Below are 15,142 nucleotides of genomic sequence, written 5' to 3'. Positions count from 1 at the left end.
CCTCACCATTACCTTCCATAAGCCTGCTGAGCAGGCTATACAATCAGTAGGGAGTCATCAGAACCAGTGAGAGTATCTGGGACTGAGTAAGCTTTAGACAGTGTGTACACCACTACTCTATGACACAGGAAATTTTCAAACTTTTCTACTCCACACAACTGATAAGTGTAGGAAAAGGCAGTATTGCAGCATTTAGGATTGAATTTCACATTACCATACTGTATCAGCATTGTGATTTGTTGTTGTCATTTGGTTTTTAGGAGCATTAGCAATTAAGGCCATATTGCTCCGGGATATGCGGTGGTCATTCCCTGACCTTTCTGCATCCTCCGTATTTGCTGGTGACGGGCTCGAACCCCTGTCTAATCAAGAAGCGTGTGCTACGCACTGCGCCTGGCTACAGAGGCGCCTGCATTGTAATTTAATAACATCACTAGTGTATTTTTGATGCACGCATTTATACATATCTGACATGGACATTGGGTGGGAAGGTGTGTGATGTCCTTTGCACAGTCCTTTCTTGCAATTTAATTTCATTATTTAAAACTTTATTTTAATTATTTGATGAGAAATATGTGTACAACTGTATGATTTACTGTCATAAATACTGCAATAACTTCAAGAAGAAAATTTTTGTAGGACAGGAGAAAACAAATGTATGATAATACATTTTTCATAAATGCAGTAATGACCATTATGGTCAATTTGCTAACTGAGAAAAATTGATATATTCACTATTTCTGCAATCATCAAATTAAAAAAAAAAATAACTTGACATGTAAATAAGTAAACAAACACATCTTCTTATAACAAGTTGTTTTTATTTACATATCTCAGACAGATTATATCATTTGCTATAGGCATTTTGTTTTGCCACGAGATGGACCCTGAATATCTGCATATAAAAATGCTTTGAACGTCTCTTTTAATATTAATGCTTGCCACATTGCATTTCCTTCCTATTGGTGTGTTTTTCAAAGCTATTTGAGTTAATATTGTTATTTATGTAGCACATTATCGGCTAAGGCCATATTTCAATGTCTGTTCACAGGTTGATGTGCATGCTGTGGGATTGAAAATCTAGAATAAACCCAGACTGTTGAGATTGGTTAACTACAGCACCAGTTTCATTATGATTATTATTAGCATGCAATGAAGCCTGAGGCTTATGCTGCACCAGCCAAAAAAAAATTCGTGAGTTACCCTGTTGAGAGAGAGAGAGAGAGAGAGAGAGAGAGAGAGTGTCAAAAGTAGAAGGGAATCACCAAGAGAAGAATGATGATATCCACCTCAGGACCCTGAAGGGGGCTGTTAAGAATTCTTCCAGTCCGCAACAGAATTTGAACCCAAACCTTTTTAGATGAGTGACAAAACCACTATACTGTCCCAAATGAGAGTTGTTGATTTGGCATTAATTTATTAAAAAATAGAGTATTTTTTAATAAATTTATGTGAAATGTATCCAATATAATTAAATCAACATTTTCTAGTTTTCATTTTATCTTTTAATTCAAAATAGATCCAAATGCACTATTGCTGCTGCTGTCATAACATTCAACAAAAAACAAAGCAATCATTGCAAGTGTTCTTGAAATTGTGACCAGTTTTCATCAGAATTCAAAAGACAGTATACATACAAGGTTATGACTAAAATACAGCTATTATACCAATATATCAATTCCAATTTGCATATATTTGAGAGAGCATACCTAGCACTGATAGTGAACAGTAATATGTAAATACAGTGGATGCTGTTTATTGTGATCACTTTGGGACTCAGCCAAAGTGATAATAGTAACCGATGGAACAAGGATGCAGAGTGGAAATGTGTGCACAAAAAAGTGGAAGTGTATGGCAGATGACAGAAAGAAAATACTGAAATCAAGCAATATAAAATACTTTATTACTGTCCACTATTTCTTTGAGAAAAACATCAATGAAAATGTCATAATGCTTCTGGAAATACATACAAACTATTATGAACAAAAAAAGAAAAATATTAAAATCAGAATTAACAAAGGATTAATGGTCTACTGATTAATACAGGTATAGTACTTTCTTTCAGAGTAACAACTGTATGAACTGTAAACAAAATCAGTAATTAGCCCTACAATATGCATGCCAGAGTGCAAGGACAAATCAGAATGTTATGTAATCACTTCTACTGCACATGCATAAACCACAACATAAACCAAAGTGCTGATTACAATGAACAGTATTTTTTCTGTGTATTCATTTACATCTGCCCAGGACTTTATGAAAGTGATAACATTATCTATGATTTCATCAAGTGGAAGGTCTTCCTAATAGCTGTTCTCATCAAAATGGTGATTTCAATGTTTGATGAGAACAGTACTTGCAATGACTTTTTAGAAGTACAGAATACAGTGCACCTTAGCATTAGCATTAGTAGAGGCATTTGATGCAAGAAAGCAAGCTTATGCAGCATCAGCCAAAAAAAAAAAAAAAAAAAAAAAAAACCACTTCCACTTCACCCCTCTGTTCGTTCAAAATACCTGTCCAGCTGAGCCTTAAACTTATTTAGGCTATCAACTTCCATGACAAGGGATGGAAGTCTGTTCCACCAACCAACCACCCGCTGGCTATAGACGTGCAGAAATTTGCCTTTAGCCAGCGGGTGGTTGGTTGGTGGAACAGACTTCCATCCCTTGTCGTGGAAGTTGATAGCCTAAATAAGTTTAAGGCTCAGCTGGACAGGTATTTTGAACGAACAGAGGGGTGAAGTGGAAGTGTTTTTTTTTTTTTTTTTTTTTGGCTGATGCTGCATAAGCTTGCTTTCTTGCATCAAATGCCTCTACTAATGCTAAGGTGTACTGTATTCTGTACTTCTAAAAAGTCATTGCAAGTACTGTTCTCATCAAACATTGAAATCACCATTTTGATGAAAACAGCTATTAGGAAGAGTGGGCAATTAGTAGGAAGTAATTTCAGTGTTTTTGAAATATTTATTGGTATGTCTTTAGAATTATTTGTTAATGTGCATAATCGAAATAAGTGACTTTAGCTTGGAGATAATGGCGGGTTATTTGTAAGATAAAGGCTACATTACTCATAATAAAGCTGTTGATAATTTTGGTACCAAAACTCATTTTTATAGATAATCATTGCATTGTGGAATCATAAATAGTATATGAAACTGAATATAAATAATATTGTAGTTATTTTATGGATTGGTATAAACCGTAATGTCCTCAGTGACAATATAGTGAAAGATATATAGTTGTTTTGCCAGTCTAGGTCAGAATTCTTAGTATTCCTCACTTGGGGCTGTAATTAGCTGATCTCAGAGGGAGTAGGATTCCCTCCTCCCTTTGAGCTATGCTGAGTTTATCAGCCTACAAAATGAAAATTAGCTTGTGACCACACACTTGTACAGACATAATACAAACAGCACAAGATGGCCTTAAATGGCAACCAGCATTTAGTAATACTTTGAACTGCGAAATCAGAAATGTATGTTAAGATAATCAGTGGTGACAGTTCCCATTTAGTATTATCATTCTAAGTACTCCAATCTTATAGTATTTTATTGAATAAACTGTAATTACAACAATAACTGCATCTAGCAAGAATACTTTGACTCAGGATGGCACAACTGATGGAGAACTGCAGCAGTTGATTCCCCTATGAATCAGTTTTTATTTTTTGTACTGACTATATAAGCTCAACATTTTGTTGGATGAGATTGACTGCCTGAAGAAGAGTTAATGCCTTGAAAGAAATTAAATCAAGGGACTTGGTTGTCTCAACTCAATGATGGAGCCTTCTCTTGTGCACCTGGTGGCAGGGAAGGAATGCCATGGACTGTCTCTAAATTGTATTTAGTCTATAGTTAGTTTGCCAGGATGAAGTGCAGTTGGTGGAATTAAAAGAACATTACTAAAGACCAGCTAGTTATGCCATGTTGTGAAATAAGTCTATAAAACGTCTTCCCATCTCAACAGGGAATATTTTTAACTTTGATGTTCTTAACTATATGCAAAGATGAATGGAAAGTCACAAAAGTTTTGTATTTTAATGTGTTTTTATCCATTTTTAATCAGATTTGTCAGCGAGCATCATGTATATTGACTGGCAGAATTATGGATTTTTCCCAATTCGCAGGGATTGGTGTGTAGAATGTAATATGCCATTGCCTGCTGTTATTAATATAGTAATTTGTTTCCTGCTAAACTTAGAGGGAAAAGCCTCTAAATTACAAAAAAAACTTGTGATTTTCATTGTACTATAATTGTATTGCTGTGTAAGAATCAAGTTCCCTTCAAATCTTTAATGGAAAGAATCACTTGTCAGATGGGGGGGGGGGATGGAATTTCATGGTTTTCCAAATTTTTTTATATGTTTTTATTTAATATATACACTAATCTACTTGAAATAAAATTGAATTATTTTTTACTTTCATCTAGACATTGGCAGCAGTTTCGAAGGTAATGAAAGAATGCTGGCATCAAAATCCTTCAGCACGCCTCACAGCCCTGAGAGTTAAGAAGACTCTTATGAAAATTATTGATTCAGATCCCAAAATCCATTTGGACTTATGAGGATTACCAAAGAAATTTTAGCAAAACACAGACTTGCATTACCATCAATGGTATAATACTACAATATTTAAAGAAAAGTAAATTTTATACTGTGTGTAACAGTGATAAAGGAGTGTTTCACATTTTGCAATATGTAGGCAATATGTAAGAATGGACATGGTGGCACAGGTATAAACTTCCTTGATGTATCATCCCTTGATGTAATACATACTTTGTGTGATAGAGAAACTTTATTTCATGATCAGATCTGATAATAGCTCTTGGGAAAACATCAAGTTTAAGATATTCTTACTTGCCTTTTGTATAATTAAATTTTGCAGCAAAACAGTACAGTAAGATTATCTGTGATAGGCAGAAGAGAATGATTATTTTATGAAACAAACAGATTTACCTCTAATCTTGCTAATGTGAAATTTATTATTCAGTAAGAAATTTAGTTAAGTATATAGTGCACATGCATTTTTAAGATAAAGATAGTTAAAATAATTTAAATAATTACAATTGATTATTGAATAACTGCTAGATAGTTGTTTAGATATTTGCTATGGGCTCATATAATGAGTCTGCAGAATCTCTTGCAGGTCTAATATTGTGTATATATGTTACAATACATCTCAACCTGCTTTAAATTTTTGTCAAGTTTTAAAGCTGTATTTTGCTGGTACAAAATATTAGTATAACTTTTTTGTGTGTTATTTTTATTGATAATGTTTTGTTTTTGGAGACAACTGGTTTTTTGTTTCTTAAAGTTGTAGTAGAGTCAACAATTGTGATTAAAAGTAAAAGGCAGTATTAGGAAGAACTGGAAGTTCTTTAATCTTCCAAAAATATGTAAGTTATAGTCTGTTTATGTAGATACAGCTGATGTTTTTCAAGTATCTCAAACTTTTCTTCCAAATTTATTATGGAAAATGCCTTGAGTGTTAGCAACACACGACATAAAAATTTCTGCAATGACTGATTAAACGGCAAATTATTTTATTAAATAAACAAATAGAAATTAAAATAGCAAATACACAGAGAAACTTAAAAATGGCCAAATCTGAAAAAAGCAGTAACATTAAAAGTGCACAAGAAGTATTTGGAACAAACCCATTTTATGAAATCTTGTTCTCCCCACCTGCCAGCTTTTCTTTTTTTTTTTTCAGTGCCCCTTTTCTCTTATTTTTCACCTCCTCCTCCTATCCTTGCTGCACATGATCAGTACCAATTCATGTGGATATGTTAGGAGCATTTATCTAGCCTTTAAGTTTTATATCATACTGTTCCTTTTAAACTGAAGGTACACTTCACTCCAAAAATTTATTCAAAATTTAGCACATTTAATGTATTTAGTATTAGCCAAATAGTGCAGGGAAGCCACAAGCTTTTGATGCACTTGCCAAAAAAAAATAAAAATAAATAAACAACAAATTATGCTCTTGGTTCCTCATGAAAGCAACTATCCAGTTGACCTTTGAATTTCTTCAAACTGTCAGCCTCAACCAATTGAGGCAACTGGAACAAGTTGCCTTAATTGGTTGAGGCAACTTGTTCCATATGATTGCCCTTCTACCAATCTCACTATGCAAGTTGCTGTCTTTGGACCATTTCAAGAAGCTCAGTGTCTTTTTTCAGATGAGGTCTCCATATTTGACCCTATTCCAAATGCAGTCTTAGACTAGCCTTATACGGTGGGATTATTGCCAGCCTATCTTTACAGTATAATGTTTGATAAATCATCGATAGGGCATTTTGCACTGCTCAGAAAACTTCTTATCTACCTGTATTGCAACTCCCACAACACGGGCAGATATGAAGATACAATTTTTTCTGGGTTACCTATTTTCTCTTTATACTTGCTATTTTATGTATTTTTATTTATTGAAATTTCGTTATGAAAATTTTATATTATTGTTCTAAATTTAAATGGAGGCAGCAAGAAACTTCTTTCATATAAAGAATCCATTTATAGATATCAAGTTTTGATCTTTATAGTTCAGGTATCACATACTAAGGAATGCTGTAAGGGAAACTGTGAAAGCATAAATATAATTGACAATCGAATGAACAAGTCTCCAAATGATTTAGATTATGACAAAAGTAAGTTCAATCAATGTTTTGGTTAAAATATTTTAATTTAATAGCTGTTTAGATATGAAATATTCTTTCTTCCTAAATAAGATTTTGTGATAAAACATCAAAGCTGAAACCTGCTCTACCATTTGGGTTGTTATTTGTGTTAAAATGTTACATTCTAAAAGTGTATTATCGATACAATGCTGTATATTTTGTATGGTGGGAGAAAATGGTGATTGGTTGTATATTCTTGTAGTAATTGTTATAATTCCATGTGTATAGTAATATTTGATACTCCGAGGGGGGAACACTCTGCACACATCAGAGCCATTTGAAAAAGTACAAGTTTTTTTATGTGAAATAAAAGTACTCTAGATGAACTTATTAATTCATTTGAATAGAACCATTCATTTTTATTCCTAAAAATATAAAACACATAATGGTAAAATTAAGTTCAGTGGCTTTGTTATAATTTACTTTCGTTTTTTTTTTTTTTTTATCCAGATATTTATCTAGTGTATAATCATACAGGGTTATCCAATTAAAATGCAATTCAGTTGCAGTACAAAGTTTTATTAAAAACAAATATAGGATTTAATTGAAAGTGATGGGCATAACTGAGGTCATTAATTATTTTGACTATAGCAAATCATTTGATTACATCGTTTGAATGATATAACTGAATGATTAATTAATAACTACTAATAGGTGGTAGATGATTTTCATCAACCGGTGAAATACCACCACTTTGCTTATTGGAGGCTTGAAGTGGTGAAACCCATGTTTAGTCTCTAGAGCAAAGTTTCTGGCATCCCCTTCCCCCTATACTTCTCCTTCAACCCATACATGGTACTAAGTACTATAGGTTTTGATACCTTTCATGTTTGGGGTTTTCATAAAAAAAAAAAAAAAAAAAAATCATTCAGTTATTTAAATTTCTTGATTATTTATCATTTGATGCCCATCACTAGTTACAGAACATATTTGGATATGTTCACCTTGTTCATTTACATATACAAGATGTGGCAATAAAGTTCCAGTCTGGTGCTGTTGCAGGCATGTTCATTGAGTTTTAAAATAAACACTAGTAGTATGTTGTAGTTCAGAACTTCTTCCCACAGATAGTGGTACGGATATTTTAGGCTGACAGGTTGCAAGTAACGACCAGTTTCATTAGTAGCATTAACATGTGACACGACTTTTCAATGGAACAATGAATGAATATCAAATTTTGCTTTAAAGTGAGAAAATCTGCAACGTAAATGTATGAAATGTTAAGTTGTACTGATGTGTCTGAATGGTATAAGCAGTTAAAAGAGAGAGATGAAATGTTCACAATGACTAAAGAAGTGGGTGTCCATCAACCTCTCGAAATGAGGAGAGAGAGAGTTGCAAAAGTTTGGGAAATTGTTGCAAGAGATAATTGCTTGACCCTCAGAATGATGGCTAATGAGTTGTATATGAATAAAGAGAATTTGTTAAATTCTGCATGAATATTTAGGGAAATGTAGTCTGCAAAATTTGTGCCAGATGAACAGAAAAAATGAATAGTGTTATCATGCAAAGACTGCATCCAGACTTCAAGACAATCCAGATTTCCTTGACTGTGATGTCACTGGAGATGAGTGTTGGGTGTTTCAGTATGAAACACCCAACACCCATCTCCAGAGGCAAAGTGCCAGCATGCAAGTACACTTAAATCATCACCAAAGCACAAAAAAGCTGTGTTTAGAGAAGCTCGGGATCAAGACAATGTTGATTGTTTTTCGACAAACAGAGTGAGAGTGACAATGAATTTGTACTGAGTCAATGCTGCATTCTACATACAGGTGCTTCGAAGACTTGAATTCAGCACATTTCCTGGGCGAGACTGCAACTTGTTCTTGTTGCATGACAATGTCTCTGCACTTGCTGTGAAGACATTTCTGATGAAATATGGCATCATACAGATCAACCATCCACCCTACTTTCCCAATCTATTACAAGTAAGCTACTTCCTCTTTCCCAAGGTGAAAACTGCCCTTGAAGCAAAGATTTCAGTATGTTGAGGACATAAAGAAAAACATAACCACTACTCTGACAATCATTTCTGTGGACACTTTTGCTGACTCTTTTCAGAAACTTTTAGAATCATGTAATATAAGTGCATTCAATCAGGTGGTGATTACTTTGAATAAAAATAAAATCATTTTTTGAGCCCCTTCACTGTGTGCTTTTTATTACACCAGTCTGGTCACTTTATTGCTACACATTGTACCGTCTCTTTTTAGTACATTTGATGCAACTCTACAAAGAACTCATTGGTGTAAATGTGGTTCTCAATGTTTAGTTTCATTTGATTTAAGCTTCTTTGGATATTTATGGATGGAATGTCTCTTCACAGTGCAGAAATGATTTAGATACAAGGTAATGGAAAAAAACACCCCCTGGAAAAAACCTGTGCTATGCGGTACACTAATAAAGTTATTCTGCTACTCAAAATCACTGCTGTTGCAGTGAAACTGCCTCCTTATTACCTACGAATATCTTTCTTTATATCCAGTGCTGTGCTCTGTTGCCCTGGAAAATACCATCGACAAGGTGGGTACATGATAAATTAATAACCTGGATATCTTTGTAAAATGGAGTTGAAAGGCATACATTTACCTTAGAGCACATGTTTCTTTACAAATATTTCTTCCTTTTAATGAAATTTTTCTCCCACTATATGTACTTTCCTGGAATACAGTTTACACTCAGATGTCATAGACTGATACATCATGGTATTTGTTGCTTTAATGCTTGTTTGTTTGTTATTTGGTTTTTAGGAGCATTAGCAACTAAGGCCATATTGCTCCGGGATATGCGGTGGTCATTCCTTGACCTTTCCACATACTCCGTATTTGGTGGTGACGGGCTCGAACCCCGGTCTAATCAAGAAGCATGTGCTACGCACTGCTGCTCCTTCCCACCTGGCTACGGAGGCGCCCTGCTTTAATGCTTAATGCAAAATAAGTGACATCAGTGTTGTGAGCAAAATCAATGATTAAGAATGTTAATTTGACTATAAATAGCCAACTGTCATAACTTATTTACTAACCAGTGGTTTATTAAATATTACATATGTAAAAGGAAAACTAACAAGAAAAAAGTGAGAATATGGTTAAGTTCCACACGGCCCTTTGACAGTATAGTGGTTCCACCACTTGTTGTTCATTTGGAAGAGGTCTGGGCTCACGTTCCATCATAGACTGGAGGAATTTCTAAAGGTTTCTTCCATTGGGGTTGTAATTAACTGATTTCATGGTTTCCCCCTTCAAGTTACTGAGTTTTCAGCCCACCCAGCATGCTGGTGTTTTCCAAGGTTCAGTTCTTTCTCCCACTCTTCTTCTTTTATATAATAATTACCTTCTTCCATTGACAGAAATCCTATCCCTAGTTCTGCTGATGATAACACATTGCATTACACCTTTCAGTTTGAGAAACCTTGCCCTGCACAAACAGCTTCAACTTCTCAAATATCCACTGCCAATTCCTTAAATTCTGATCTCTAGGTAATTCTCCAGTGGGGCAGAGATAACTTAGTTGACTTCAAATCCTAAAACTGTCCTGTCTTATGTCTTGCAAAAAAGGATTCTTCTGCTCCTGTGCTTATCTTTGATGACACTCTGATTTCTAGGCAAGGTCATATATCTATATTGGGAATTCCCTGACTTCTAATCTCTCTTAATATATGCACATTACAAATATTTGCATCTAAAAAACTAGGTTTTCTCTCTCCTCTCGGCATTACTTTTATTCCAAACAGCTGTTCATTTTGTACAAATTGCAAATCTGCTCTACCACAGAATATTGTTCCCACATTTGGGGCAGTGCCCCTAAAACCTCTCTCAGGCATCTAGGTTTCATTCAAAGGGGGCAGTTAGTTAATGACATCTCTAACAGAGTCTATCCCTGTCTTGTAGACATTCCGTTTCTGCTGTATGCCTTTTCTATAGATATTTCCATAGGCACTGTTCTTCTGAGTTGGCTTCTATAATTCCTACTCTTTTCCAAAGCAGTCCAAACACATGCCACAACCAGTCAAAATTCTTTTACTGTCCAACTTCAAACTCACAGAACCAACTTTTCTTCTTCCTCATTTATTCATTCATCTTCCATTTTCTTGAACAACCTTCCTTCATACGTATTTCCTGAAAATTACAATCTACAGAAATTCAAGTCTAATGTCAATGAGTAGCTTCTTTCATCTTCTCAGCCCATGCACAGTAATAAAGGTACCTCTCATGTTTTGGTTTTCATTAAAAAAAAAAAAATAAAAATATTAACACACTCTTGTACAAATATAACACAGTAGCAAAATATGGTCAAAGTTGCCAATGTGCTTAAAGCCCAGCAATGACAAATTCCACATAAGGCATACTATATAAAAAAATTTTAAATATACTAAAAGAGTGTGGTAAGTAAAAGAGACAGGTTACAGATATTCCATACACAAAAGTTTTGGTTGCAGCCTATCCTTGCTGAAGAATGGATGTTATTATACCATAATTTTTCTTGATTCAATTAGATTTTAGGAATAGCAGAAACTGAAGGCACAGTATAAAGATAAATTTGAGACCTTTGTGGTTTTGTAATTCAATCTCTTCTCACACTGCCATTTGTGGATGCATTCAGGAAAGCAACCTCTACAAATAAAGCCCTACTGTATTTATGGATTAATAGCATACTAAGGTTCAGTTATTTAAAATTCTATTTATTTAACGTAATCAGCCACATACCAAGTGTTAACAGCTTTGTTAAAGCAACTGCAGACAATACTAACAACAGTGAGCTGTGCATTTTTTGTGATGTACAAATTGAAATGTACATGTATGCATAAAACACATATGCCACCTAATGGCCATGGCTAATCATCAGGAGAAATCAATTTGTGATATATAATATTTTAACAATAATGGAAAATAGGCCACTTATCAAGAAATTCATTGTTGTTCATATTATGTTTTAAAAACAGTATATTTAAGCTATTTATTTTAATCTTTTTAATATATGTGAACAAGTATTATTTTCATGATATTTTAAAATATTGGAGTAACTACAGTGGCGGACAAAAAAACTACATCACTTGTAAATTTTGCAAATAATGTGTTTTCTGCTGCAATGTGGGTTGCAGAAATTTCGAAATGCATTTATTAGATGGGATATATATCTCTGTGAATGAAATCCAATAAAAAGACTCCACCTGATATACCTAATTGCCATAAATATCTCAAAGAGTAAAATATGTAATTAATGGAAATATGAGAAATCGTGCAAATGGCAACAAAACATATATTTTATTGCATTTACGTGTACAAACTGAAATGACAAGTTAATGTAATAGTATTATGTACTGTAAATCAGCAAGATAAGTCCTCAATATTTTGTTGTTCCTCCTTGAGTTGCAATTGCAGGCCTGCAACGATCTGGCATAGAGTTAATCAACTTCTGGATATACGGTTGCTCAATTTCGTGGTACTACACCCTTACAATGCTTTCCTGCAGCTGAATCTTACTTGTTGACTTCTTCTGAGCAATTTTTAGAGACAACATTATGTACCAGCAATTTTCAATAGGGTTCAAATCTGCACTGTTGCCGGGCCAGTCTAACACTGTAATGCCAGCATTTCTGAGGTAAGACTGCACCTTAAGGGAGAAAAATGAGGGTGCAAGTATGTTTTAAGCCTTGTGAGACAAGAAGACAAACTCATCATTAAACCTAAATAGCATAAAATTACCAATTTTGTTGTGTGGCAAGGTGCAGAGTCCTGTTGAAAAATGCAGTTTTGGACGTCTGTGTGGCAATCCCTAATAACGGGTTTCAGGCACTCCTCCAAGATAGCAGTGTAGGTTTCTGCATTCACCATCCCATTAATAAACTTAATTTGTCCGCCCCACCCCACCCCTTTGCTTGTTATGCATCCCCAGACCATCTGATCAGCCAGGAACTTGACAGTCTGTTTTATGCAGTTAGGATAGTATGCCTCCGATTTTCATCTTCTGACATATCGCTTCCAATCCGAGCCATGTAGGCTGAATTTCAATTTGTCAGAAAAGATGACGGTGTCTGTCCCATTGCTCTTTTGTCCATGAAACATGCATTTTAGCCCAAGCAAGTTGCTTCTTCCTCATTTGTTGGGTCAACAAAGGCTTTTTCTTGGGCTGATAGGCATGCAGACCACATTCCGAAAGCCTTCTTTGGATAATTTGTGCACTTGTTTCAACACCAGAGGCCATCTCAAAGTCCAGTTTTAGATAAGGAGCACCAGCATGGCGATTATGAAGGAGTGCCGTTTCAAATATCAATCTTGGGAAAGCGTAATAACTCTCTTATGGCCTGATCCAGGTGTTTGCTTCACATCACCGGTTTCACACTTTAATTTCAGCACTTGGGATACTGTTGACTGGTGGCAGCCTATTTTATCAGTGATAGCACATGTAGCTTGTAGCTGTTGCTCTGTCCCCTTCTTGGGACAGAGCAACAGCTACACTTTTTTTTCTTGGTGTCAACTGAACATATGGAGCTATGCTTACACCTCCACTAAACAGGATACTAACGAGCCATATTTATAGAAATGGCTGATGCAATACCCTGTAATTACTGTATGATGCAATACCTTTGCTTTGCAACAAACAAAATGACTAATCAAACAATATCTACTTTTTTTTTTTAAGGTGATGCAGTTTTTTTTGTCTGCCACTGTAATTACCTTAGTTTTCCATACGCATGTGAAGTAATTGATTACTCCAGCATTTTTTTAAACTTTTCCCATGAAAAATGTTCATTCATTCATTCCCATCAAGAACTCTTCAACCATTCAAGGGCAATACAAGTTGGCTGATTCAGGTTGTTACAGAAAGCAGTTTAATTATCAAGCCACTTAAGTTATTTGCCATGATGGTAGTGGGCAGTGAATGAGGAATCTAACTGAATCACTGATTTGAGTCATTGAAGAGCCAAGGGATTCAATTCCTAACCTACCCATGACAAGTAACTTTATGGATTGTTCTTGGACACTTGCACTCAGAACAGGCATACTGTTTGTATGCTCTTGGGATTCAGTTTGTTATTCCCAAAAGTGGCTCTAGCCTTTACTCCCTCCCCAGGAAGGGAGTAAGATGGAGTAAGATTATAGGAAAATTAAAACATCCAATAGTATTTTCCAAAATTTATTATTATTACAATTTAATATTATTTTATTATTATAAATGGAATTAGTGCATAATTTTCTATTATCTCTCCCCCTTCGCACAGATCAGCCCTTATGTATTCCATGCATCAGTACACATTTTATTTCAATTAAAAGAAAGTGATCACCTTCTAAAGCTTGCAACTTTGATTGCACATTTATTAGTTTTTATTTCATTATTATTTATATAATAAAGAAAAATCCAAATGTTTTATATTTTTTTCTTCTTATGAAAAGTGTTTTGTAAAAAATTTAAATTTTTTAAAGATTGAATATTCAAATTAAGAACAGTGATGTATTTACACATCTGGACACTGGTCCAGATGTGTAAATACATCTGGAAGTTGTATAAACCCAAGAAGTTGAAATAATTATAAAAATACTCAATTTTGTAGCAGTAACGGGGGGGGGGGGGGAATACTGCAGCACCTCAGAAGTCCCAACTGATCATCTGAATGTGCTGAGTATGAAACGGTTTTAGACTACCACTTTAAAGCTACCACACTTTTCAGTGAATCATCTGTACCTTTTCCAAGAAAAATCTCTTACTTGGACCTGAAGTGCAATTATGCAAAATATTTGTACTAATTTAAAAAGCTGGGATGATTATTTTATTTTCTTTCCACCAATGTAGTAGATCATCACGTCTTAAGAAAAGGGGCTGATAATTGAATACACTTCTACTTCAGCAATGCTAAATGCTCTATAATCTATTTGAACAAAATGTGCAACCATGAAGTGAAATTTCTGTCAGATTGACAGAAATTTGACTCACAAATACAGCACCACTAACTACATACATCATCCAAAACTTTAAAATCTGTTATATGAGTTGTCAATATTGGTGCAAAGGCAGGTAGGTACCTATGATTTTGCTCAATAACTAGTCATTAGATTATTAATAGCTCAACTCATTCACTCAGCTGGAAGACTGAAATTACTGAATTGAGTCATTTGCTCACTAACCATCACTGGCCCCTACCAGAGCCCATTTTGGAGGACTTCTTAAAGATCTCCAAATCTATATATATATATATATATTTTTTTTTGGCTGATGCAGTAAAAAGCCTAGTTTCTTTGCATCTTATGGCCTATACTAACTAGGGTGGCTGGAGGCATTTCCAGCCAATATATTAGTGTTGTAGTTATTGGTGGGCTCGCTCGCTCACACTCACACACACACAGTGAGAGCCCTTGTGGGTAGCACAGCTGGTAGAATCGCCATCCTCCTCACACAGGGTGGAAAAGACCCAAGTTCAAATCCCGTGAATGATGGAACTTTTATGGGTCTTTTTTTACAATGTAGCCAAG

At 34.8% G+C, this 15,142-nt stretch overlaps 1 protein-coding gene across 5 annotated transcripts in view; it reads left to right on the top strand.

Moving 5' to 3' along the window:
- The window catches only part of LOC150075835 (activin receptor type-1-like), a 149,447-nt gene extending 144,486 nt beyond the window's left edge, over positions 1 to 4,961 (top strand). For all 5 annotated transcript variants that reach the window (XM_090387107.1, XM_090387104.1, XM_090387106.1 and 2 more), the window contains one exon: positions 4,428 to 4,961. In XM_090387107.1, coding sequence (XP_090243233.1) covers positions 4,428 to 4,562 — 135 coding nt within the window. In that variant the 3' untranslated portion in view covers positions 4,563 to 4,961. The remainder of the gene's footprint in view (positions 1 to 4,427) is intronic.
- The last annotated feature ends 10,181 nt before the right edge of the window (positions 4,962 to 15,142 follow it).

This window comes from Mastigoproctus giganteus, chromosome 13, assembly GCF_048544385.1.
Source record: "Mastigoproctus giganteus isolate SK-2022 chromosome 13, ASM4854438v1, whole genome shotgun sequence".
In the NCBI taxonomy this organism is placed as follows: domain Eukaryota; kingdom Metazoa; phylum Arthropoda; class Arachnida; order Uropygi; family Thelyphonidae; genus Mastigoproctus; species Mastigoproctus giganteus.
The sequence above is the reverse complement of the archived record's forward strand: the minus strand, read 5'-3'. Positions and strand labels throughout refer to the sequence as shown.